This window comes from Podarcis bocagei, assembly GCF_964188305.1.
Source record: "Podarcis bocagei genome assembly, chromosome: 7".
In the NCBI taxonomy this organism is placed as follows: Eukaryota; Metazoa; Chordata; class Lepidosauria; order Squamata; family Lacertidae; genus Podarcis; species Podarcis bocagei.
This window is the reverse complement of record NC_138132.1, coordinates 42,610,904-42,637,888: the sequence shown is the minus strand read 5'-3', so window position 1 is coordinate 42,637,888 and position 26,985 is coordinate 42,610,904. Positions and strand designations below refer to the sequence as shown.

Below are 26,985 nucleotides of genomic sequence, written 5' to 3'. Positions count from 1 at the left end.
CAGGAGTGGCTAATCTGTGGCCCTCCAAATGTTGCTGAACTACAACTCCCATCACCTCTGGGCACTGGCCATGCTATCTGGGACTGGTGGGAATTGTAGTTCAGCAGCACCTGGGGTGCCAGGTAGTCAAGAGCCAGCCCTAGATGGATCTCATTCACACATACTGTGGTGGATGTGTTACCTACAAGGACAAATGCACAGCTGATAAACAAGAGTGGATTATGCATTGGGTCCAGGACTAACAGCACTTTTCTCATTTCAGATCAGACTATGACGATTGGAGACCAGCTCTTGCCAGTTTGCTTCAACCTATCCCATTCCCTAAAGAGTAAGTTCATGGCAGGTAGTTTTATCTTCTCTAGTGGCAAAAAAATTGAGAAATTTTGGTTGGATCTTACAGTCCAGAAGATGCTGAATGGAAGATTTAAAAATATTTGTTTTTAAATGTTGCAGTGCATGCCAAGAACTTTTCCAAAACTCAAGGAGTGAATATATCCAGTAAAGACATATTTTGGGACAGTAAACCTGGGCTTAAGGGGACACTTCAGCTGGTTTACCAGGTCTCCACGGGACTGGACCAAAATATCTCACTGCAAAATATTTTGAAAGGGTGCATTCCTCAAATAACACTCTGAGCCTTATCCTCCATCCCTTTCTAGCCCACTTTTTAAAGCCACCTGAGTTTATTAGCTACATCCTGTAAGAAGAAGTGAACAAGTTCAGTTGTCTCATAGGATCAGATAGCAAAACAAGCATTTGTGCCAGCAAGCATAAAGGGCTGAGGTGACCCATTGAAAAAAAATGATAATTACAAAAATGCACATTGTTCCATAAGCAGTATTAGGACGCAATGAAAGAGTTTGGCAATGGCATCCCTCTGAAACCTATTAATGACACCATTGTTTATGAAATGCTGTTCCCAGAGGGTGAACATTATAGCCTATAATTGTCCAATTTACCAGCTTATCGCATCCCTCAGTGTCTGGGTGCTTTGGAAGGGCTCGCTTTCGTAAACTGCGTGTGCTTTGGAACGGCTGGGGAGATAGAACAACACCTGGCATCTTTTTACCTGAGTTGGTGATTCTAGCAAAGGACCCTGGGGTGAATGCAGATCTGTATCATGATGCAATGCAGTAGGAGAGAGTGACCATTAATTGCTTCGCTAATGTGCCATGCTAATTAGATGTGGCCATGCCTTAATTGCAATGCAATTAATGAACACACCTGGGACTTAGGATGGAGCTAAAAAACCCTGTTTACAAAGTGTGCAGTTTCTATCACCGGGCCCTGAAAGTTTCCATTTGCTTCACTGATGACAGAATTTCCCTACGGAATAGTTTTGGCTTTGACTTTTCCTCTGGCAGGAGCTCTTTGTTGCTGCTGCTGTTACTGAAAACCCTCCTCAGTCTAATCTTGCCTTGGCCTGACAGCCCCTCATATTTTAGCAGGCAATGTGGTGTAGTGGTTTGAGTGTTGGACCTGGTGATTGGGGTTCAAAGCTGGACTCTCCCATGAAGCTCACTGGATAACTTTGGGCAAGTCATCCTCTCTGAGCCTAACCTACCTGACAGGGCTGTTGTGAGGATGCTAGGAGGAGGAGGAGACCCATGTACATACACCACCTTGAGCTCCTCAGAGGAAAGGTGGGATATAGAAACCCAGCGGCTGCCCAGCTCAGTCTCCATCCTTAGGTAAAGCACACAGCTCTTTTGCTAGGAGGAAAGCAGGAATAAAAGCAGTTTTTATATGAACAACACTTACAGCAGGTTTGTAAGGCTCCTTCAAGTCCATCATGTGAAAAGCAGGGCTGTGAATGATCTCCTGATCAAGAGGGCACAGCTTGGAAAGTCAGATGTGTTTGTCTTACCATGAGACCTCTTTTGAAGCAATCTGGAACACAGGAGCTGAGCCAAATGCTTTCCAGTGTCAATCTTCCTGTACTTGGTGGGGTTTACATTTCCCCAAAGGAATATGTAGGCAGTGCTTACATTCCCTTTATTGTCCCCATTCAGCAGCATTGTTTCTGTTGCCTCTTCCTGCTCCAGTGCTGTTTGTCTCCCTATTGGCTTTTGCCTTCTTCCTGGTTCGATCACATGGGTTTCCCTGCAAAGAGAAACAGGAAGATTACCAGTCGCAGGGAAAAGGAAGAGAAGAAATATCCTAGTGCAGAAGGAAAAAATCCCACGTTTTTAAAAAGCACAACATGTTTCAAACCAAACTATTCTTCAGGGGTATTCTTGAATGGCAATTGATCTTATACTACTGCTAAACGTATTTCTGAAGTGAGTTGCAGCATTGATTTCTCACACAACCAGGTTTCCTCCCTCCCTTTCTATGCAAGGGTTACCCCACCCAGTCAGGGATGACAGGATGATGTTGCAACAATACAGAGAGAGTGATATGAAGGCCTGCAACACAGCTAAACAAGCACATCTGGATGAAAGGCTAGGAATCCCCGTGAACTTCATCTCACGTTCCATCCTGGGGAAAGGCTGAATAATTGATTGATTGATTGATTGATTGATATTTATTACGGCCATTGGCCCGTCACACGACAGTTTCCCACCAACATATATATACTTAAACCTCCAAATTTAAAACAGCTAAAAACTTACAAAAACAGACAAGAACCAAAGCAAAATAAGCAAAAGACCAACAACATACATTACAATAAATTTGCAACATAAACATCGCCCTCTGCTCATAAATTAATAAAAGACATCAGTGGTGATATCACCTAGTTACATCCTAAAACATATATCATGGTTTAAAAGGGTTATCCGAGCCGCAAAAGGCTGAATAAAAAAAACCCCAAAACAGATTAATATAATCATCAAAATGGAGGGCCATCTCATTAGATATCTTTCATCCAGAGCCCACCCACCCCCAATCTTAATTTTTTTCTGTTCCATCATTATTCAACATAATTAAAACATGGCCCTCTCCCACCCTTTTTGTTTTGTAAATACTTCATGCATTGCTGCAGCCTTTGCTAACCTAGAACCCATGGGCACCACCAGGTTGGCAAAGGCGGCATTTATGTATGTGTCGATGTCATGTAGACTATAGCTCTCCTCTTTAGACTTATTGAATCCACATACTCACAATTATTTTGGAAGAAAAGAACCGCATGAAAAAAGGAGAATCATTAATAATTCTCTGTGTCTAATTTTCAGGGCTCTTGCGCATGAGAAGTTCACAAAGTAAGTGCTTGTTTGGTTAAAGCTATTTCCTGTGATATAAATAAGCCAGATCTAAGCAAAGGCTAATGTGTCTGTGTTCCTCTTATCCTTCAGCACTGAGGTTTTGAAAGCTGCTGACAGAATCAGAATGGTAGGGCTTAGAGCCACACACACGAGTCACAAACATTCTTAATAAAAATGAGGAAGTGGAGCAAAACCCACCGTTACTGGAGAAATCTCTTCCATGCCAGTCAGCATGAAAGCACTTCTCCATTAAACCTTCTCCCAGTCACTTATTCCACCATGACAGCTGCACCACTTTAGATCGCAGCTATGAGAAATTGCACATTTGAATCTTTCCACCACTACCACCCACAGATTAAAAAAAAAACACAACTTGTATTCCCTGCATATAGAAACCTAGCAGGTTAGCAAGAGATGCTCGAGCCTAGTCCTTTAAGGACAAGTGCTGATTTTCTACATACAGTGAGGATTTTTACATGGTGAGGCAGAGCATTTAAACATGCAACCCCCCTCCTTGCAATCTGAAGTGGTGCAGTCCAAGCAGGTCTGTACCAAGGGGTTATTACCATTTATCTTTAAAGCTAACAGTACATCTTCTGCCTGGCTCAAATGATAGTTATAAGACTGGGATGACTTTTGAATGCTTGGGTTGTTTTAAGATGGACCGCCTGCAGGCATTTGCAAAGCCCCTTCCTAGTCTATATGCACCGCCTTGGCAACTCCTTAAGCCCTCATAATTCCTTCCTGTGAAATGCTTTCTCCGCTCGCTTCCCTGCACCCTCTCCAGAAGAGGGGCATCAATCACTTAAAGCGTAACCAAAATGAAATGCTGCAGCTGTGTAAATTTTGGAGCCGACCAATAGCCACTCATCGTTCTGCTTCTTGTTTTCTCTTTTGCCCTTTCAAGGGAGCTGAAGTACGTCATTCAAAGATTCGCGGAAGATCCAAGACAAGAAGTGAGTTCCTTTCCAGCATCATGATCAAAGGGACAGGGAGACTTGCTTGTCAGAAAGTTCTGGCTTTTAAGTAGTTTTGCGTTCCAAAGCACTGTCAGCCTCTCTCTCTCTGCCTTGAGTTTGTCCCCAGAATGCTTGGGGGCATAAGCCTTAGTATGAATGGCTTCTTTCCTCCTACGTAAACATGCGCCCCACCCTGGGTGCCTAGAATCTGTTGTTGATGTCACTTCAGCAGGGAGAACTGCAACCGGCAAGAATTAATTTCCTGTGCTAAATAAATGCCGCAAATAAATTCCCCCTCTCTACATCTGTCGAAATAGCTGAGGCAGACACACTGGAGTCTTCATGTCACAACACCACTGGCAAAGCTCCCATTGTTACGATAGGCAGGATGTTTGTACAGGGCCTGTATATTGCAGGGGCACAAGAAGGCAAAAGACGCAGCAAATGTGCTTTGTCCTACACTGCAACTTGTAGTTCTCTGTAGATTACTATTATTGTCAAACACCAAATTGAGAGCAAGGAAAAGGTTCCATATGCACATATTCTGAGTTCTTATTTTGTTTCTTCTCTGTCAATGGAAGAGCATCTGTTTTGCATGCAGAAGGTTTCTAACCTCTCCAGGTAGGGCTGGGAGAGACTCCGGCCAGAAACCCTAAAGAACTGCCAGTGACTGAAGACGATACTGAGCTAGAATGACCAATGGTCTGATGCAGCCTAAGACAGCTCCCTGTGTTCCCAAATGTATAAGGAAAAACCTCTCTTTCATCCAGGGAAGTAGACATTAGTTGACAGTAATTTATGCCACATTAAATTAGTTAGTCCTGGAGGTGCTTCCGAAGCTGTTTGCTATTTTCTTTCCTTGCTAACCTGCTTCTCTGTGGACTAGTGGAGAGGTGGTGCTGCAAAGAGCCTCAACTCCTCATTGCCTTTGTGTCTTGCTTGGCAGGTCCACTCATGTCTGCTGAGTGTGCGGGCTGGCAAAGACGGCTGGTTCCAGCTCTACAGCCCTGGTGGCGTAGCCTGCGATGATGATGGAGAGTTGTTTGCCAGCATGGTATGTGCCAGCTGTAACTCTGAATAAACTGGGAATGGGTTGAACATATATTCAGAAGTTTGGAGTAGGAGTAGGAGTGCTGGTGAGTTTTTGCACACACGGATATACACATCCCACTCTCCTGAAGATGCCCAAAATGTATCCTCCCACAGATGCAGCCTGTAAATGGAGCTACAAAAATGGGAGAGGGCCATTTTGCTACGGCCTTAGTCGAAATTCTCCATTGTCAGTAGCACTCTGAATATTTGAAATCGCTGTGTTGAAATATATGGAGTGACATATCTTGCTGTTGCTATGAATCAAGATTGTCTGACTAATTTTGAAGCATGTCCCTCTATATACACTGCCCTATCTTTTCTTTGCAAAATCCAGATCCTTTCTTTGGATTTGGAAGTCCAGTCCCATAAGGTTTTTATAACTGTGGATAGGAAGCAGATATATGTACATGGGAAACCCCGTGTGTGAAAATTGTACACGCATCCATTTCAGCTCTTTGGGCCAATTTGCTAATTTCCCCCACCTCTCTCCTGGATTGTTCCAGAGGATTGATTTGAGGCCAGGGCTCTGGCCTGTGCTGGTAAGCTCACTCCTCACTCCAGGGAAAAGTGAGTGACCAAACAGGGGAGATATATATATATATCCCCAAACAGGGGAGATATATATATATAAATGAAGGATTTCCTCTGATGCTTGGATACACGACTGGTTTAAAGAGTGCCGCATTCTTCCTTCATGCCTGCACCTCTAACCAGGTTCTCTCTCTCTCTCTTGCTCTCACAGGTTCACATTTTAATGGGCTCCTGCTATAAGACAAAAAAGTTCCTGCTTTCACTGGCTGAGAACAAACTTGGGCCCTGCATGCTGCTAGCTTTGAGAGGCAACCAGACCATGGTGGAGGTAATGCATCAAATAATGAGACTGTTGAACTGGGTGGTGCCAAACCTCTTAATCTGTCACATAGCCTAGAAACTAGGAACCCTGTATTTCATTCCAACACTGGCTGCCCCTTAGCTGCAGGGCTAAGTTCAGAGGATTGGTTTTGGTGTATAAAGCCACATACAGTTTGGGATCAGGTTGCCAAAAAGGTTGTCTTACCCCTTCATTGATCAGCATGCCCTGCAGGTGAGGGCTTGCTGCAGATTCCATTTTATCAGGAGGTCTATTCTGCAGAGTATAGGAATTGGGATTTTAGTGCTGTGGTACCTACTCTTTGGAATTGCCTCCTTTTAAATATTAGACAGGTGCCACCCTGTTGCCTCTTTGGTGCCTACCGAAGCCTTCTAAGAAGAGATGCCTCCCAGCCTTCATTGGTATTTAATTGATTTTAGAAGTTTAATCTCTTGTGTGCCGGCCACCCTGGGTTCCTTTGAAAGGGAAAGGTGGCATCAATTTAATAAAATAAAATAAAATAAAACAAAGATAAAGATAAAGAAATGTATTTATTTGGAAACTGTACATGCTTCCCCACCTTGCCCTAAAGGCTACCCAAAGTGTCTTTCCGAAACACTCCAAACAAAAATGAATCAAAATGCAGTGAAAAACAGCAAAACAAAACAGAAATGCAGCCGCAAAGATTAAGCTAAGCTAAAGCCAAGTGCACATTTTTACTTTTTTAAGTAATTTCATAAGCTATTTTAACGATAATCCTTTCCAACAGAAGAACCCTGAAAACTAATAGTTCCCTGACATGATTAAGGACAAAGAATTCTCAGTCCCTGCATGTGACTGCAGTCCCAGATTTTCTTGGGGGAAGCCATTATGGTCCATTAACAAATTTAACAGCAGACTTCAGCAACCTGTTTCCAGACTAGCTGTTTTGGACTACAGCTCCCATCAGCCCCAGCCAGCTTGACTAATGGTTGGGGATAATGGGAGTTAGAGTGCAAAATATCTGGAGGGCAGCATGTTAAGAGAAACTGTCCTGTGGAATGCCCTATTGATGGTTCTGCTTCTTGCAATATGTCCCTGCATCCTTTCAAAATAAAAGAAGTGGGCTCCCACCCACCCCTTAAGAATGGTTAGTTCATTCTCGTGCAAATGTATTCAGGTATAATTGATTAATTAACTGAATAGAACTTCTGTGGTTGACAATGGAATCACATGGTTACTCAGAAGCTAAGCCCCACTCTGTTCAGTGGGGCTTATCGTCTCCAGCAAGTGTGCTTCAGATGGCTGCCTCATTTTTTTTAATTGAGTGACAGCCCTACTGATTTCACAGAGGAGGGCGAGGAAAAACAAAATGAAGGAATGAATAATGCATTTGCCCTCTTAGAGCCAGCATAATTGAATGGATAGAATGTTGGAGACAAGAATGTTGGAGGCCTGGGTTCAAATCTCCGCCCAGCCACAGAGCTTGCTGAACCAGTCACTATCCTACAGCCCAACCAACCGAACAGGGCATTTGCAAGAAACAAGTGGGCAGAAAACTCAGGCCAAAGTTGCTTCTTAACAAGCATTCAAAAAGAAGAGAGAGGGGTGGGTTGTGCCAAGCTACCCAGTGAACAAGCTGTAGAGTAAATGTTACTTATCTTTCCACTGTCAGATTCTTTGCCTGATGCTTGAATACAACATCATCGACAACAAAGACACCCAGCTTCAGATCATCTCAACCCTCGAGAGCACTGACGTGGGGAAAAAAATGTACGAGCAGCTCTGTGACAGGCAGAGGGAGTTGAAAGAACTGGTGAGTCTCTGTATTGACAGCCCCGTCACTATTCAAAAACAGGCACCAGAGGAGATTCAGGTGGGGCCTAAGGCACGAAGGATATTTAAAGACAGGCTCGGCTCTGCACAGAAAGTTACAGTGCTCTTCAGACTGCACTTGTAACAAGTCTGGACTTCCCAAAGGAAGATGCACTGTTCTGTTTCTTTATTTTGAAGTATTTATACTCCACCTACCGACCAGTGTTCTTGAGGGTGGCCTACAATGTATTTTAAACACTGTGAAATAGAAAGTGATACAATAGTTATTGCAGTGGGCCAATGGTATATATAATCTACACCCACCCCGCCAACCCACCCCATTCTCTGAAGTTCCAAAAAGTGTCACTCTGCACCTGAATCTCCAGATCTCGAGCTGACTGTTGAAGCAGAATCCAGCTCCCTCCATGCTCCTGAGATCTCATCCCTTCCCTTGCATCAACTTACCAACTTACTCAAGTAAACAGCAGTGTACTGCCTTTGGATGTGGAATAGCAAGAGGCCCTGCCCTGCCACCTGAGGCCCTTTTAACTGGAAATGAGGGGATTTCAGCCTGTGGCATTCCACCAGCAAAGTGTGTGCTCTGACACAGAAGCAACATCCCTGTTTTTAATCAACATGTTGTTATTTTTTACAGCAAAGGAAAGGCGGTCCTACCAGGTTAACACTGCCATCAAAATCCACAGTAAGTTTTAGCTTTCCAGTTATAGCAATATCATAAGCATGCAGAAAAGCTTTTCTCTTTCCTGTAATTCCCATCAACCCTGACCATTGGTCATGCATGCTGTGGTTGATGGGAGTTGTAGTCCAACAGCATCTGGAGGGTTATCGGAGGGCATTGAACTTTACATTGAGCCAGAACTGGATTATGGATTAGGCCAGGTAATCTACAGTTGGGGTCTGGAGAATGGCTGAAAGCCTAATTTGACCTTGGCCATTCTCTTATGTAGCCTAGTACCAAGTGTCTGAGCTGCAAAACAGGATGCCTGTGGTTGTACTCTCACTCCTGCTATGCAGGAGTTAAAGCTATTTTATCCCTACTTTATAGGGTTGTATGGATTGTCTAGATTATGCATGTGGAGCAGGCCCAGCATCAGCACAAGGCATCTGCAGGAAGCTGCTGGAGCTCCAGGTCCGAGCCCTGCACCGCAGCCTGCCCTAGGCGCCTCACGCCATCTGGTTTGGAGCCATCATTCAAATTTCCCATAATGCAGCCAGTGCAAAAGGAGGCAGTTCAACTGCTCACTAGGACAGAGTACCACCATCAAATTACTCTGAGAGAACTGCACTGCCTGACAGTTAGCTTAAGGTTACCAGATTCCCCCCCCCCATGAATCTGGGGACACTTTTTAACTTCAATGGATTTTGTATGGGGACTGATTTATAAATCTGGGGTCTGGTAACCTTAAATTAGCTACCAGGCTGAATTAAAGGTTCTGCTACTGGTGCATAAAGCCCTATACAGCCTGGGACCTGGATATTTAAAAGATCATCTTACACCATACACGCCCTTCCCATGCCAGCTGGGGCACATGGGAGTTGTAGTCCAAAATACCTGGAGGGCACCAGGTTGGTGAAGTCTGCAGCAGAATGCTCAGAAAGGTGTGAATTAAGTGGTTCTGCCCCCAGAATTTAACCAACTTTCGCAACACAGGAACTGTGGCCTGTGTTGCAAGAGCTTGAAAGTTCCTGCCAATATCTACAGCAGTTTCTGTGCCAATCTGATCTGTGCTGTTTTCCTCCCTTAGGACGCAGACCTGGCCCGGTTGTTAAGCTCAGGTTCCTTCGGCAACCTGGAGAACCTCAGCCTGGCCTTCACTAACGTCACGAGTGCCTGCGCAGAGCATCTCATCAAGCTGCCTTCGCTCAAGCAGTTGAACCTGTGGTCAACTCAGGTACGAGCTAAGGAAGCAGCAGCGGAGAGGAGTTGCTTGAGCTGAGGCATGCCCAAGATTGCCCAACGCATCAATATGAGAAGGTTTTCTGACAGTGCAAGTTGCCTGCAACCGCCCCCCCCCCAATTTATAAGCAGACTCCTTCCCTCCCCCAATTTTTCTGCTTCCAGCCAAAATTGTTAGCCCCACTGCAAGAGTCTTGCCGCACTTACAGCTCTGGGGGATAATACCTGCTTTGCATGTAGAAAAGGAATATGGAACCTCCACCCTGTGGGCCACAAATAGCCTTCATGGCTCAGGCCACACATCCCACTCTTCAGGGCACATCTCTCAACCACACTGTCCATACTGAATTGTGTCCTTCAACTAAGTTTCCTTCATTAGCTGTGATTTCCGCACTGCAGGGGGTTTGGTTAGATGACCCTTTGGACCCCTTCCAGTTCTACAATACTATGATTCTATCAACTGTCATCATGCTTCTTGCTGGGTGGGTGTGGGTGTGAAAATCTGACTTCTGCATGGCTGGGATGTAAACTAGTGCAGAAAGATAACAGTCTTCTGTGTCTGCAAGGCCAGTTCCTTTTCCCATAGTGCTCTGCTCATGTATAATACTTCCATGTCTCCCCCACCCCCTCCAGTTTGGAGATGCAGGTTTGCGGCTTCTCTCTGAACACCTCACGATGCTGCAAGTGCTCAACTTATGTGAGACGCCTGTCACCGACGCTGGGCTGCTGGCACTGAGCTGTAAGTAAGCAAAGAAGCAGACCAATGACAGGGTAGGGAGAGGATTCATCTGGGCTCAAACTTTATTGTCTCAGGACTGTTTTGAACCCCTTTGAAGGGGGCTTATTCTCCCAGTGATGCACCCTTTTTGCACTACGGCCCTCCAGGTGTGATTGGACTCCCATCAGCCCAAGCCAGCATCACCTGCAGTCAGGAATGACAGGAGTACAATATCTTATCTGGGAAGCCACAGGTTCCTTGGTGTACTCATACTTGAGAACTGCAAATTCCTGTGACTTGCATACTGTTTCAATCCATGTTGATGAGTGAAGTGGGGATTGCAGTCCAGAGGGAGGGAAACTGTTCCACATAGATTCATCCAGGTTAAAGTCTGTTTTTTAAGCATCCTCTTGGATCCGCTTCCCTTGCGGTGATTCCCCCTCCTACCCGTCAGTGATGACAAACTCATTCCTTTGGTGGGCTGGGACAGGTGCCCAGGTTCTGTGCCCTGACCTAAGTGCAAATGAGGCCATTGTGTGAACACTTGTTTAAAGATGTTTATTTTTTCCATACCAAAGTGTATGACTTTATTGATTAAAGTATTAATATAAATAAAAATTAGCCCCCCCCAAAACATTATGTCAGGAGTCAGATTACATTTCTTAAAAGCACAATATATTCTACTAATAAGATTAAGACTCTTCTGTTTAACGTAATGCCAATCTACTATAATTTATAATATTATTTTTTCCTTTATAGCATCCATTCTTTTTTACAACCTATACAGTAATCAGAACTGTCTCCATTAGTTAGATCCACATTTCATTTTTCTTAATTCATCTAACCCTTCTTCAGTTGATCCTATTTTCCCTTGGAAAGACCAAACTATTTTATATGTAGTGAACATGATTTTACAAGCCACTTTGATGCGCCATATTAGCCCCATTCAGGCGATTCTTCTTCCATGTGATGTTCCCACCCACTCCATCACATTTCTGGTTGTGCTCCACTAGTTGGAGAATGACTGTCTGCAGAAGAGAGGATGCTCTATGGATTTTACAAGGTTTTCAAATGATATGTGTACATCGGGATCCCTCCTATAGACAGTGAGGGATTGATAATGGCTAGGTGTGACAGGGTGTGACTGATAGGTACAGTTTCTCTGTAGGGCTTTTCATGTTTAGCATAGCTAAGGGAGATCTCACTGGGTTGCTGATTATAGGCTTCAGAAGGCCTACACTCTTTATTTGGGGTGTTTTTTGTATTCTCGTTTATCAAAAAAGTAAGAAAAATTGTGCAAACAAGAGCAAGAATTATGAGTATGACTCATTTGCACTGTGTCATACAAAACATTTTAAAGCACTTTCCTAGTGCAAAATACATCAGTCCCCCACCCTTCATGTTCAGAATCTAAAGCTTTGTTTTGGGGGATTCGGGGGAGCAAGATTCTAGCTCTCATGTTTGCAGAGAAAATATTGACAAGCAGTGACCCAAAGTCCAGTCAGTTAAGTTTTTAGCTAAGCAAGGTCTGCAACATAGCAGCCTCCGTAACATATCGACCCCTCAGACATTATCATGCCATCTTTCAATATGCAGAAGCATGTGTCTACAACCAACATGTTGTATAAAAAATCCTATTAGAGCAATGTTTTTATTTGGCTTACTAAAATATCATAAAATCATGTGCAAGCTTTTGAGTTCTCCAGAATTCAAAAAGCTTGCACACAATTTAGTGGCATTTTGTTTGGCCAAATGCCCTAATGGATTGTTGATCTCCCCCCCCCCCCAATACATCAACATGGCAGCATTTGCATTTTGGGTAACATATTGCTTATTTATTTCCTAGCCATGAAAAGCCTGTGTAGCTTAAATATGAATAGCACCAAACTTACGGCAGACACCTATGAAGATCTCAAGGTATGTCAAAGTTTTGAAGCTGTGGGACATGTCTGGGAAAGAGCCCAGTGGCAAGAGAGCAGGCCATCCCACATAAAACACTTAGCTCTTCTTACGATGTTGCAGAATTGCCAGGAAACCTGCATGGCTTTCTATCTCTCTGCCACTGGCCAGGTGGTGATCATGTGATGCACCTAAGACAAGGACAGGGAGTCTGTGGCTCTTGAGGTGCTTGCTGCGCTCCATCTCCCATCAACCCCAAGCAGCATCACCAGTGGTCAGGGATCATCGGGACAGCCAGAGATTCCCCATCCTGTTCAAGATGTGAAAGAGCAAACAGTGTCACCACCGCTAAAAGGATTTATTCACAAGAATTTTAAACCTGAAGTTAACGAAATGAGCTTACAGGAATGTGGGAAGCTGCTGTCTACCAGGTCAGACCACTGGTCCACCTAGCCTAGTGCTGTTCACACTGACTGGTAGCCGCATTCCAGGATCCCCATCACCTGCCAGCTGCCATCCTTTAACCTGGAGAAGCTGCCAGAGATTGAACTGGGGACCTTCTCCCTGCTCCCCCACTGAGCTCTGTCCCCTTCTTAGGCTACCAATTGACTGATCTACTTGGTAGCTTGATACTTCATCAAAGGCACCCAACTCTAAGATCATCGTCCCACATCTTCTCCAACTCCGCCTAGGGCAGAGAAGCTCATTAAACCTGCAGTTGGACAGCAGCTGCTCCTTTCATTCACCTCCCTTTATATCAGTGAAGGCTGATCTGTTGGGGCAAATGGGGCACTGCCACACCAGAGTCTGTGTGCCCTAAGCCAGCCCCTCACCTGCCTGCCTTCTTAATGCTAACCAGTCCAAGGGGTGACATTGCCTGTCATTAGTCTGAGTTTTGCCATTGTAGAACTCAGAGAGGGAGAGGAAGGGGAAGAAAACTAGAATTAGTTGATTCCAGCGCCACCTGCTGCTGGGCTCCTGGTCTTCTGCCCTACTAGGACCAATGGGCGCCAGCCACCATGGCTTTAAGCACTTTAAATCGCAAACTTTCATTTAATATGGATATACAAAATATACAAGCAGAACTTAAATGCCTAGCGATGGTTCACAAGGAATCTTACTGAGTTCTGGTGGAAATCTGAAAAGGACCGGCTCATTATTTATCTCTTTCTCTCTACCCACCCCACCCTTTTCTCTTTAACCAGGCTAAATTGCCCAACCTGAAGGAAGTGGATGTCCGCTACACAGAGGCATGGTGAAATCTCGTGGGCTGCATTCGTAGCATTTGACAAGGAGAGAGGGAGGGAGGGGAAAAGAGAATTTTTGCAACAAAATAAAAGCAGAGAAATAAACTTTTGGCTTCTACCTATAGAGAGCAGCAAGTTCTGAGGACTTTGATTTTAGGAGTTGTGTTTGTGAGGTAGCAGAGTGTGGCTTTGCGTGTGGGAGGGGGAACTGAGCATGCCCCAGGCCCTGCCAAATTCTTTGAGCTTCGTCCTTTGAAATTCAACATCATCTAAATGAAGGGGGTGGGGGTGGGGGAAGAAAGATTGCGCAGCCGGGGAGAAAAAGAAAAAAGGGAGGGGAAATCTGTTTCAATTTTCATTTGCTTTTTTTGTGTTGTTGTTTTTAAAATGCCATATGGAAAGAAAAAAAATATGGGGTTATACATCAGAGCTTTTTCTTGGATGGACCCTCAGTCTTTAGGTGCTTTACCATCTTTCCTGCTCTCTCTCTTTTTTTAAAAAAAGTATGAGAAATCAAGAGAAGAAAAAAACATGATTTTCACCTCTCATTCTGTTCTTACGATCGTTATGCAAAGTAATTTTGTTGTACATACAATTTACATAATGCACCTATTTAAAAAATGGTTCACAAATAACAGGTCTGGGACCTGTCTTTTATTTATGAATTGTTAATTCTTTTATCTTTTTTGTTTGTTTGTTTCATTCTGATTCGCATATAGACTGTATGAACTAGTTGGTCTTACTGTTTTTGTTTTTTAAAGAACAGAAAACCCTCTTTGAATAACTGTCTTTTAGTAAAGCTTACTGTATTACGTAGTCTCTGTCCAGCCCCATCACCCCACCGATTTCTGATTTACAAATCACTCAAAAGTTTCTTCAGATAAAAGAAAAAATATGCATATGAATACATCTATATACACAAGAGCAAAAAGATGAGTGCGCAGTCAGGAAGAGGTTGTGAATATTACCTGATACATTTTCAAACTGTGCTGGGGTTAGGAAATTGGAGTGGTAAGGAAACTACCTTTTGTTGTAATTAAGAAAAATGTTAGTTTAAAAACTTAAGTTCAAGATTAGACTTAAGTTGAGCTGTCAACCATTTGTGTTAGATTTGCCAAGGCGTGCCTGTTTGGTTTTCTGTTTACGTCCTATATTTCAAGGGCATGTTCATCCTCACAGCCACTGTGTTGTGCATTTTTCTTTACCTTCACTCCTCCTTCCCTTCTCCCAGAGCTTCGCTTATGTTCCATGCATACAAAGATCACTTGCCATATTACTATTACTATTCTTATTATTTTCATGAGATGGGAGATTTTTCCACGATCAGTTGCTAAGCTGCTCCTCAAAATATGTATGACCACTATCCATATTCCTGATCTGCCTGCACCAGCCTTTGCCAATCCAATGCCCGCCAGATATTTGGGTTTGCAACTCTCATCAGCCCTAGGAGCTGGGGGGTCAAAAACATCTGGAGGGCACTAGGATGATGAGATGGGTCCTACACAAATGCTCAGAAAAATTATTATTATTATTTTATTTTATTTTTAAAAACCCTTATAAATAAGCTTTCTTTTTATAAATATGCTTTTGGGTTATTTTCTCTCTCTTTCACAATAAGCATTCTTGGGATGGAGCAGCTTTTTAAAATAAAAAGAAAAGAAGCATTTTATGTGTTTTAACTTTTTTGAGTTTACTAGCAGATGTTTGTTCAGTTCTTGGGGCACCTGAAGAGATTTAACATCCAGGCAGTGTGCTTATACACACATATGTATGTATGTACATGTATATACATATACTGTACATACATGCATGCATATTTTAATTGTATTCAATGGGAAGCGATGCTTTTTGCTGTTCTGGTTGTCTTTTTTGTTTTTGTTTTTTTAAAAATGTTGCTAGTGTAGCTTCTTCACACTTCAAGTCTCTGTCATCTCTCTGTTTCCCACTTTTTGTAAACACACACAAAACAACAACAACGGTTGGTTCAAGTCTTAATTCATGTAGGGTGCCAGGGGTTGTGTTTTGCTTTTGCTTTTGTTTTGTTTCTGCCTTATATCCCAAGCTGTCTGATAAACTCAGTGAGGGAAAACGAAAGACAACGGAGATGAAACTTACGCCAACGTTTTATCCTTAGCACTGTTGCTTCTACCGATGGTTTACTACTACTGTTCTGTAGCTGTGTAAAAAAAAGAAAAAGAAAAAAAAGATGTGAAATAATTTCAGGCGCGGGGGTGGGGTGGGGATAAATAAACTGTAAGTGAATATCTTTTAGTGGCGTGCATTGTCCTTTCTTTTTGTGTAACTGCATATTTTTTTTCCTGGTACAGTTTGTGGGAATGTTACAAGATGGCTCGGAGAACAATTGGAAGGCTTATGCTACATGAGGGCGCATTGGATTAGCCTTGTAAATGCTCTGGGAGGGAAGCCGCTCAGAAACAGTACATGAACCAATCTGAGCTCCTTCGGTAGAGCTAGGCCTGCTTTTCAAGACCATAACCCTGGCTCATGTTTCCTGGACGGTAGGGGTAGGGAACCTTTTTCAGCCAAGACGCTTCATTCCCTTCCGGAAGCAAACACAACCGTGGCAGGTAAGGCCAGGGGCAAATGCGGGCAGCATACAGATCGATACCGCTAACTTGACCTAACAACACCTTCCCCTTGCAAACAAAACTCACTGCACTCCCCTGAAGGCAACCAACCATGCCCTGGGCCCCCAACCTATCTCGCCACCAATGAAAACTAATAATAGAAAGAGAGAGAGAGAGTTTAGATTTTATATCCCGCTTTATCACTACCCGAAGGAGTCTCAAAGTGGCTAACATTCTCCTTTCCCTTCCTCCCCCACAACAAAAACTCTGTGGGGTGAGTGGGGCTGAGAGACTTCAGAGAAGTGTGACTGGCCCAAGGTCACTCAGCAGCTGCATGTGGAGGAGCAGAGACACGAACCCGGTTTCCCAGATTTTGAGTCTATCGCTCTTAACCACTACACCAAGACGCTGACACAAAAACCTTGCACGGACACTATGCAAAAGAATGAAAGTTTGCTACCCGTCTTCTCTCTTCCCACCTCTCTTCTCCCCCAACCTTATACTGTCTATTAACATTACTGTCTCACATCAAATATAACTGATCTGTAGGAACTGAAAGCAGAGGCGCTGTATGTCCTTTTGTAACCCAATAAAATCTTAATAAAAACCATTAAAAAAAAAAAAAGAATTGAATGGGAGCAACTAGAAGCCACATCCCCCCCCCCCATTCTGCAAAACTCTACCCTCTTGTAATGAAAGAGAGTTGACAGAGTATGTGGAATTGGCTTTATTCAGAGTGAGAAAGGGAGGTAGATCTTCATGTTTGCTACAGAACAGGTAATGTGTTTATGGAAAGGGTTCATAGGACTTCAGAGTTATCCTAATAGTACAATTAAACTATTGTGGTTCTCTTGACCATTGGTTTATGCACAAGAGACAGAATACTCTGGTGAGAACTTGTTTACAGTAAGTACAATCTCTTCTAAATCTGTTTTAAAATTCTATTCCAAAGTACTTCTCTAGATATTTAATTATTGCATTTATGCCCTATCTTTCATCCTAGGAGCTCAAAGTGGCATGAACATGGCTCTCCCCCCTCTCCATATTGTCCTCATAACAACCCTGTGAGGCAGGTTAGGCTCAGAGTTATTATTATTGCTATATATTCATTCATAAATTTGCAAACCTATTCTGGAGGGATTTCCTAAACGTGTTGAACAGAAGGCCATGATCAAGTACCAGCTGCCCAAGTGATACAGTTCAAAAGGCAGTAGGAGATGTTGAAGTAAGTTATTTACTTCGCCACCAAAATGCCCAGTGAATTTTGCCATCTAGATAAATGATATAAGGCCTGTCTCAGTGCATGTCTTAAAAACAACGGGAGTGAGATTCAGGTAGGTAGCTTGAGATGTTAGCTTGTAAAGCATCACAAGGTCAATCATTAATTGTTCTGAAAACAAGGGGCGACACAAAACCTATAAGAGACCCAATAAGGAAAACAAAATGGCAAAAGTGACAGTTCTGTCATTGCATAATCTTAAGAGCAGGCTCAATTCTCCGCCGGATGATCCTTAAGGCAGCCAAAGCAGGACCATCTACACAAAAATGGGAAATAGTAGCCGGTTTGGGGAAAACCCCAAGATGCGAAGAAGTAAAAACAAACAAACAAACAAAAACTTAAGGGGAGGAATTCCTAAGGAGGGAGAAAAACCCCAGACTACATGGTCAGCGGCTGCATAACTTGATGTTGGAGGGGGGAATGGGAATGGAATGGAGTGCCCTGGAAAAGGGTATGGTTGGCTGACTGGCTGGAACTCTGAACTTTTCCCACTCCCCTGCAAGCAGGCCAGATCTGCATCCGCCCTACCCCACACAGGGTCAATCATCTGACATTACAATGGATAATGAGCCTCTTTGAGCATGCCTTAAAATGGCTTTGCTCTGAGATCACAAAGGGGTTTGCATTGCAACCACTGCTAAGGTACATGTTATTTCCTCCATTTTGGCAGGGGATTCAAGGCAATCCCCTTCTTTATTCTGGAGCTAGGGATGCTCCCACCACCCATTAGCTGATCAGAATCACTTTAAGCTCCCAATTGTTTCTCTTTAAGTTCGCAGTTGTTCCTTTGAAGCCATGCTAGTACCTGTCTCGAACCTGACATCGCATATGACAGCAGGTGTGGTGAGTGGTTTGCCAAGAATAGCTTGGCAGGCCAAAGTGGGACTCCTGGCAGGCCAAAGTCAGCCTGTGGGCCAGAGGTTCCTCATCCTGGAACAGAAGGTGTCCTCAACTAGAGGACTGTTCTCTACAGAGTAGGACAGTTGGCCACCCAATGTCAGAGACAGAGTTTCAAAAAAACAGTGCCACTAATCTGTCCCTGGGAACAGCATAAACGTTATGAACAGCGTCTTTCTACTATATTTTGACTACCAACAGAAAGGGATAGTTCTCTAGAGGTACAAAATATTCTTTGATAATCAGGTGAGATTTGAAGGTGGTCCCTGCCACTAAATGGCACATTACATTTGCACCTGTTCCCAGACAGAGCTCCTGCAGTGCTGCATTTGTAATCCACCACTCTGTTCAGGATTCCCATAACCAGAGGTATTGTATGCAGCAATGCATGAGACTATCAGCTAAACTGTCCCTGCAAGGCTGCTGCTTGGACCATCTCTATTTTTGAGCCAAACTATAACAAAGGGTGTAGGGGAGGAAGTCATACTTGAGGTTGCCACCACTTTTCCACCTCAGAGGCCGTGACATCACTGTCGCCATAACGACCACATTTTCACCTAGGGCCTAGGCCCCCTTGCTTGGCTGCCAAGGGAATGAATGTAAGTGACAAAGTAGACATTGCCCTCTGGTACAGATCAGGGCCTTCTTCCCATTCCCTGTATATGGACCTGAATCAGAAAACTAAGTAACTGTATTCAAATGAATCCCAGCCCCTTGATGAATTGGCTTGATGTGCTACTGAAACCCTTTCTCTGAGGATTTGAGCTTGCTTGGGGTTTCAAAAACCCCTGAAAGATTTGTGCATCTAGCATGAGGATTCATAAAGACGGGCAGTTGCCCTGCTTCCTCCAGATGAACCATAATTCCTAGGTTCTGAGCTTCCATTCAAAAGAAAAGCAAGCTGCTAGTATTTGTAAAACCTGAGATATGAGGCACTTCATTCTTCAGAGTGAGGCCTTGGCCTTCTGTTCTAAAGTCCTATCCTGATTGCACCACAGATGACAGCTTTCTAGGCCAGGAGTCTTGAGTACCCTGCTATCACTCTGCTCTATTGTTCTAATCTGGGGAATGCCTGAACAGTGAGATTTCAGTTTAGGGAAGTGAGTGGAGCGACTCTGATACAACCCGGCTGTCAAGCTTCAGGGTCTTCTTGCATGCATGCTTTTCCTTGGAAGAAATCTCTTTCAAGTGACTCATAACAGAGATGCATCATATGCAGGGAGCAGGGGATGGTGGCGAAACAGACTGGGATTCTGTTGGCCTTTTTGACTCCTCAACTCTGACTCACCCCATCTAAGGAGACTAAAACATGTTAAGACTCAGCAAAGATAAGTTAGGTCACACAGCTGCAAGGAAAAATACTGTGTGTGAGTGTGTAGTACAGCTTTCCTGGTGTTGGCAGTGGCACTATTTGTAAACTGTTTTTCCCCCTTCTTGAACCTCAGAAATTAATTTCTAGTTGTTCCTGTTTCACAGGGAACAGCATCTTTATTTAGCTAGTCCCTACCTGTAGAAAACCAGTGGCTTTATTTCCGCCCCTGTTTTTGTATTCAGGCCCTGCCTTTTTTTAAATGTTGTTAACATGAGTTCCTAGAGTGGGCCCCCAGCTGGAGATTTACCTGACGGTGGCTGCAGCCATTTCCCACCCCGCAGTATCCCAGAGCGTCTGACACAGCATCACTCCAGGGCCTTGTGGGAAATGTAAGTGGCCCACCACATCTGGGCAAGCTCATAGCAAGGGATGCAGTGCAGGCTCCACTGCCAGCCAGCCCTGCTAGGACCCTGGGGTCCTGACAGCTACCCAAGTGCTCTGAGTGTTGACACTGGGCCTGCACACAGTAGTAGTTCTTTGGGATTCCTTCTAGGGTAACCACTTACATGCTGGCAAAAAAAGAGGACACACCTTTTCATCACATTGTCATATGCTAATTTATGTGTATAGTTGCACTTTTAGAAATGTAACAGAAAATGTCATAATGGGGAAGACTGTGGTCAGATGGCTTGGCAGCCTATTCAGTCCAGATGTTTACTGTTGATGGGCAAATTCAAGCCCCGCCCCCCACTTCTAATTCTTTATCTTTAAACCGGACTTTGACTGAACGGCCCTTTTAATAGAAAATGCCTTTACATAGAGGACAGTCATCTGATAGCCCTTAAATAAAGGACTGTTCTCTGTAAAGCAGAGAACATGGACTCACCCTAGTTCAGTTCCCTTTCCTGTTCTCCACAGTTAAATGTTGAGGGGCAGGAATTCACTGTCTCTCTAGGTCACAGGTATATAAATGCAAATACAGGAAACTGAAGGTGTTATTATGTGTTATTGTTAACTGGATTTCTTACCTGCCCTTCACCACAAGGTCCCAGGGTGGGTTACAACAAAGGATGTAAGAAGGCATGGATTTCTGTTCTGGCCCACGTTTATTCCACACAGCACTGTTTCCTCTCCAGTTCAGCTTCTAACTAAAACAACAGAACTTGTCTCACTGTGGCAGAATTTTATGTAATTAATTGTGTTGTTATTATGTTATTCCACACTGTTAATTTCAATGCAAAGGAAACTCAATGCATATGGCAGAGGAGTTAGTCATCCAGAGTGGCTGGGGCAACCCAGTCATATGGGCAGGGTACAAATAATAAAATTATTATTATATTGCTTGTGGACTGATAACAACAATCCGCTGATATCTGTTCCAGACATGGGACAAATAAGAGAACGTCAGAAATTTCTGCTCCCCTTTCTGTTTCCATCAGAATTATCAGACATCCCTAGTTACCTACCTCAATGCAAAATGACAATTCTGAAATCAGTTCAACCAGTTTACTTCTGGGAAAGTCTCAAGGGCCATACAGGGAGGCTTGGGGGCTACATCTGCCCCCAGGCCTAAGGTTCCCCATTGCTGTTCAAGAGGAAGGGCGCAGGCAATGCAGAGTTTACTGCTGGAGAAGGCCAAATTCTGCTGCCACCCTCTAATGCCATCCCTTGCGATGGAAAGGGAGCTACCAAAAAGAAGGTGGCATAGAACATGAGGCCTACTCAGAGTAGACCCATTAAGAAGAAGAAGAGTTTGGATTTTATATCCTGCTTTATCACTAGCCGAAGGAGTCTCAAAGCGGCTAACAATCTCCTTTTCCCTTCCTCCCCCACAACAAACGAGTTGTGATGTGAGTGAGGCTGAGAGAGTTCAGAGAAGTGTGACTGGCCCAAGGTCACCCAGCAGCTACATTTGGAGGAGCGGGGACACGAACCCGGTTCCCCAGATTACAAGTCCACCGCTTTTAACCACTACACCACACTGTCTTAATAGACTAGTTAATAGACATGACTAACTTAGGTTTATTAATTTCAATGGGCCTACTTTGAGTAGGATTTACAGTGGTACCTTGGGTTAAGTACTTAATTCATTCCGGAGGTCCGTTCTTAACCTGAAACTGTTCTTAACCTGAAGCACCACTTTTAGCTAATGGGGCCTCCTGCTACCGTCACGCTGCCGGAGCACGATTTCTGTTCTCATCCTGAAGCAAAGTTCTTAACCCGAGGTACTATTTCTGGGTTAGCAGAGTCTGTAACCTGAAGCGTATGTAACCCAAGGTACCACTGTAGTTGGTTACAACCCAGTGTTCTTGAGGAAGGCTCTAATACTTGCACTTCTGCAGAAACCTACGATTTAAACATCAAATGTGATCAATATTAATCTCAATTCTGCATTTTTTACATGTCGACTTTGCTGAATACAATTTTTAAAAGCCCTCTGGGTCGCATTGCATTAATTTTTACTCAGAATAGACCCGTTAAAATTAATGGACAAATCATGACCATTAATTTCGGTGGGTCTGCTATGAGGACTAACCTTGGCTGCAGCCCTCTGATTGGACCTTCCAATTTATTTCCATTTCACAATCTCTGCTGCCCTCATTGGGCAAGAATAGGTAATGACAATTCCCACTCTGCTCTTCCAAAAACATGCTGAGGTGTAGACTGCCTTCAGAGAGAGTAATGCTTGCATTTCCTTACATGGCAGTAGCAAGGTACTGCAGCATGGACACAAGGGACAACAGGCTGTTATTTATTTCACAGCATTTCCTGCGGCAGTCTACACTAACCTGTTGCCAAATAAATATACCAAGACAAATATACTAGATAAATTTACTAGATAAATATATTAGATCACTCCCAAATTTCTTTATTTTTAGAACAGGTCCAGAAAATGTCCTTGATATCAGTGTTCATTATTTTATATTACCAGCATAAGCTGCTAGCTCTGCCTTATTTCCTTAAGGGTGGGGCTAGAAGTTTACTGAGGGACATTCTGAGAAAGCAACTTCCAAATAATTGGTGATAGGTCATATCCAAAATCTCTTTCCCATTGTCCCTTTATGGATGTGTCCAAATCCATAAAAATTTCATTTATTTAACAATTTTTGCATTACTATTTTAAGCTGCTTCTTTTTTATATAAAAAATAGCACAAACAAAAAATAAAATAGTCTATGTGTATTCTGGCTTTATGTCTGAAGAGGGCAGCAGAAGGCAGTTCATTTCAGTGAGAAATTTCTCATCCCTTGTGTTGTGAAAGGAATCCCTTACAGGCTCCTCCCTAAACTTTCAGCCCTATAGGAAAAGATTTTCCCCACACTCCAAACATATTTACTTCCGTGCCTTCTTTACAGCATGAGAAGGGATATTAAATGGACTAGGGTGTAAGAGACCAAGGTTAAAATCACCACCTGTGAAGCTTCCTGTGTGACCTTGTGCTTGTCAGTATTATATGTATTAAGGTTGTGACGATAAAATGCGGAAGAGGAGAATCACAAATGCCACAAAAGGAAAACCAGGCACGTGTATTAATTGGTTCAAGACGGAACAGCTGGTCATGGGAAGGTAGCAACAAAAACAAGCCAATTCTATTGGGTCTGGTGACTTACCTGTCTGCTCTGAAATTTAGTAGAGCTTACTCCCAGATACGTGGGGTTAGTATATTAATTGCATTTATATCACCTTCCAAAACAGTTCACTGGGTGTCTCCCAAAGCAAAGCGAGACAGTTTAAACTTAATTAAAATCAAAACACAATATTCAATTTAAAACGTTATTAAAAGTATACTTCAGGCTAAGGCTTCTCCAAGAAAATCCACTTTAGCATACACACACTGCAAACAGTATATGCATGTACTTAAAACCAGGACAACATGGAAAGCGTTTGGGCTGTGCTTTTTAGTTTTAATATTTCAGAAATAAGGGGGGAGTGACACTGCTGGGGGTGGGGTGAAATCCAAAGAAAGAAGTGATAGGGGAAGACAGGAAGAGATAAGGGTACAGTATTCTAGCCAGAAAACAAAGGAAAAGAAAGTGCACGCACTCCTCCCTTGTCTCACCCCCCCCCCCACACGAACTATAATAAAAACAAGGTTCCTACTGTGAGTGAGATCTCTCTCTTCTCCCCGCACTGCAGACCACAGGCAGAATGCATAGTTCTGATTGGCTAGTGAATGCAAGAAGCACACATGGTTCTGATTGGTATAAGGTGGGCTAATTGACAGGGAGGGCCATCAGGTTCCCTCCCCCCACCCCATGGCTTCCTTACAGGGAAATTAAGGGAGGGAAATGGACAAAAGATTCCACCACACAAAGCCATTTATATAGGTCTGTGACCTGCTGGTGGTGGTTATTTTGACTGGCGATGGAAAGAAGCATCTAGGAAGCCTCTCAGGCAGTGGAAAATGTATTAATAATGACTGTGGGATATAGGAGAAAGATTGGATTCCATTCCACGAAAAGGTATTGGAAAGTATTTGCAAATCTCCTCCCCTTTAAGACTGCAGCTAGATCAAGCTTTTCCCTCCTTGTAGTGTTGGGTTTGGGTAGGCCCAAGAGCTCCCTGCAGGGACCCTGTGCACACCTGATGGTTTTCTGAGGCCAGCACCAGGAAGGATCAGCCCCTCTCATGATGTGGGGAGAGTGGTCCTGCTTGGTGCTGGGCTTGGGTGTGCCCCAAAGCTCCTTGCATCAGCTGGTGTGAAGGGGGCACAACCCTGCTTAGCACTGTGGCCTCACTTTATGCAAAGGCAACCAGCTTGGGGAGCTGCACAAAGCACCTTTGGCCATCCTTGTCCTCATAGTCAAGCCCCACCCTTACCTATATGACGTAAGGTGCATGGTGGAGGGCCATGGCTTGCCCAAAATGGCCTCATGAGCTAATTGGGAAGTTGTGCAGGCCAAGGCTGGCCCAGAGGACAGCGGTTCCTCACCCCAATTTTGAGATACAACAATTTACCTTAGGAGCTGAAGGCTGCTTGCCTTGACCAAAGCAGAAGAGTGGTACTATTACTTTCCTTGATCTGGACACTATACTTTTGTTAATGCAGCCTAAAATAGCATTAGCTTTTTTTGCTACTGCATCACACTGTTGGCTCATGTTTAGCTTGTGGTCTACCTAGATCCTTTTCATAAGTCCTGCTAGTAAGCCAGATGTCCTCTATCTTATATTAGTGCAGCTAGTTCTTCCTACCTAAGTGTAGCACCTTACATTGGTGGTTAGCCTCAAAGAAAGCACATAAGCAGAAATAGCCACTGAAGTGCTGGTGTTAGTGGGAGACTTTGCTATTGTTGCATTTGAAACTGGGAAAGTGAAAATAAATTTTGTTTGCCAGGTGATGCAATATGACTGTGATTAGTACGGCATTCTCTTTTTAAAAACGGGAATTTCTTGGCAAATTATAAATGTTGAGTTGAAAATAAGCAAGTAATTATTGTGTTACAATAGCTAAGTGTAAATTCCTGTGGGCTTTACAACTTGGTCTTGACACTGATCTGCAACTTGTGAATGCCTATTAAAGTATATGCACAGGGTCTTGCTTTGGAGGTATTTTTTTGGAGGGGTCTGTCAGTGAATTTTCACAAGTTACATTGGTTACAGGTAGTTTGCCAGAAAACCCTTTCACCACAGTTTCCATTACCAAAAGTTTGACACGTTCCCATGAAACATTAGCTCTTTATGTATATTACCACAGGTTCAAAAAACATGTTTGATTCACACTTTTAGAAAAAACACATAACCAAATTGCAGGTGAATTATTGAGGTTGCAAAACTGTTGCATGTCTCACAAACAAATAACAGTGTTAACTGGAGTTAAATAATATTAGCTAAAACACAAATTATTCTGCAAAGAACCTCCAAACATTGGTCACTACAGAAAGAAACCCAATCAAATTTCTCCCCCAGCCCTGTCCCCCCCCCCATTTGAAATTGCTGCTTCTTTGGTTTCTATTTAATATTTTAACATTCTAAATTATATTTTATGGTTTTAGGTTTGAAAGCTGCCCAGTGAGCAGTGTTATTGGGCACCCATACAAATGGCATAAATAAATACATAAGATGTTTATGCCATACACAGATTGTGTCACGTTAAAACCTGATGTGTTTAAAGTGGCACTGTTATAAACTGGGTAACGAATTTGCAATGTTACTTGAACTTCCAGTAGACGGTGACAGTAATTTGGTATTCAAAACATGGACTCATTTCTTTATAAAATGTTTTCCATGAAGCGATATTGCCTCTAAGATTCTAGTGTGAAAATTTGATATTCAAATTTTCAACAAACACTACCTGTGTATGCAAGTGAAATAATCCACGTCATTTAGCATTGTTCTTGCTTTCTTGTTGATGGATGATCTATGTAACTAAACAAATGAGCTCCGGGCTTACTGAAACACAGTTTGCATTGTGGAATACAGAGCCTTCACACAATCAGCCAAAGCATATATTTTTAACCTTTCCACTATATTTCCAGAAGCTCATTTTCAATGGCAGTTGATTGATGATTATGGTTTTCTTTACTTATAGGCCATCTTTGAACACGTTTCCAAGGTGGTATATATGAAACAATTAATAAGATACATGTGTTAATACCAAAATAAGCAAACCAACATACCATATTTTTCCATGTATAAGACAATTTTTTTTATTATAAGAAAATGTTAAAAATTGGGGGTCATCTTACACACGGATAGTGCAGAGGGGGGACTGGTGATTGGTGGCAGCAGCGAGGAGATTGTCAGCGGCGATTGGGCGGATGACTGGTGGGTGCGGCAAGAGTTTCTGACGAATGGATGCTGCTGTGGCAATTGGGCGTGTGATTGGTTGCTGCGGCAAGTCCTGCTGACGATTGGCTGCTACTGGTGGTGAGCAGGCAGATGATTGATGGCTTCAGCAAAGAGCGGTCAGGTGGTGAGCAATTGTCAGCAATCCCCCCCCCAAAAAAGCTCAACAACTCTGGGCAATCTCTCCCCCCAAAAATCAACAACTCTGGGCAGCAACTTAAGTGTCATATCATTTCTGTAGCCCTAAAAAAAAATAAACAAATGTGTCTTCATCTGATGCCTAAAAACAACCAATGTGGGAAACAACTTTATCTTCATATGGAGAGAATTCAACTTCTGGGGTGCCACAATAGACAAGGCCCTGCTCTGAGGGGAAAGCAAATAGGCAGAGACAATGGTTAGGAAGAGGGTGTGGAAAAGGACTCGCTGAGATACTTGCCT

The 26,985-nt window shown here is 43.3% G+C and overlaps 1 protein-coding gene and 2 long non-coding RNA genes across 6 annotated transcripts in view; 1 reads left to right on the top strand and 2 right to left on the bottom strand.

The window, feature by feature from the left end:
* Nucleotides 1-15,347, top strand: part of CMIP (c-Maf inducing protein) — a 143,607-nt gene extending 128,260 nt beyond the window's left edge. For both annotated transcript variants that reach the window (XM_081202709.1, XM_081202710.1), the window contains 11 exons: nucleotides 263-328; nucleotides 3,177-3,203; nucleotides 4,114-4,162; nucleotides 5,112-5,219; nucleotides 6,000-6,116; nucleotides 7,762-7,902; nucleotides 8,557-8,604; nucleotides 9,668-9,814; nucleotides 10,453-10,558; nucleotides 12,384-12,454; nucleotides 13,642-15,347. In XM_081202709.1, the coding sequence (XP_081058835.1) occupies nucleotides 263-328; nucleotides 3,177-3,203; nucleotides 4,114-4,162; nucleotides 5,112-5,219; nucleotides 6,000-6,116; nucleotides 7,762-7,902; nucleotides 8,557-8,604; nucleotides 9,668-9,814; nucleotides 10,453-10,558; nucleotides 12,384-12,454; nucleotides 13,642-13,695 (934 nt within the window). In that variant the 3' untranslated portion in view covers nucleotides 13,696-15,347. The remainder of the gene's footprint in view (nucleotides 1-262; nucleotides 329-3,176; nucleotides 3,204-4,113; nucleotides 4,163-5,111; nucleotides 5,220-5,999; nucleotides 6,117-7,761; nucleotides 7,903-8,556; nucleotides 8,605-9,667; nucleotides 9,815-10,452; nucleotides 10,559-12,383; nucleotides 12,455-13,641) is intronic.
* LOC308591786 overlaps nucleotides 339-26,985 on the bottom strand; it is a 36,192-nt gene continuing 9,545 nt past the window's right edge. The window contains exons 1-3 of one of the 3 annotated variants that reach the window (XR_014010256.1): nucleotides 23,860-23,956; nucleotides 20,788-20,907; nucleotides 339-2,103 (exon numbers count right to left, since the gene is read on the bottom strand). This is a non-coding gene — a long non-coding RNA (uncharacterized lncRNA). Of the gene's footprint in view, nucleotides 2,104-20,787; nucleotides 20,908-21,225; nucleotides 21,612-23,859; nucleotides 23,957-26,985 lie in introns of those variants that run through there. The other 2 variants (XR_014010257.1, XR_014010255.1) reach the window with 2 other exon arrangements.
* On the bottom strand, nucleotides 15,337-20,451 carry LOC308591790. The gene is made up of 2 exons (XR_014010261.1): nucleotides 20,067-20,451; nucleotides 15,337-15,859 (listed from the first exon to the last, which is right to left on the bottom strand). It is a non-coding gene; the product is annotated as an uncharacterized lncRNA (long non-coding RNA).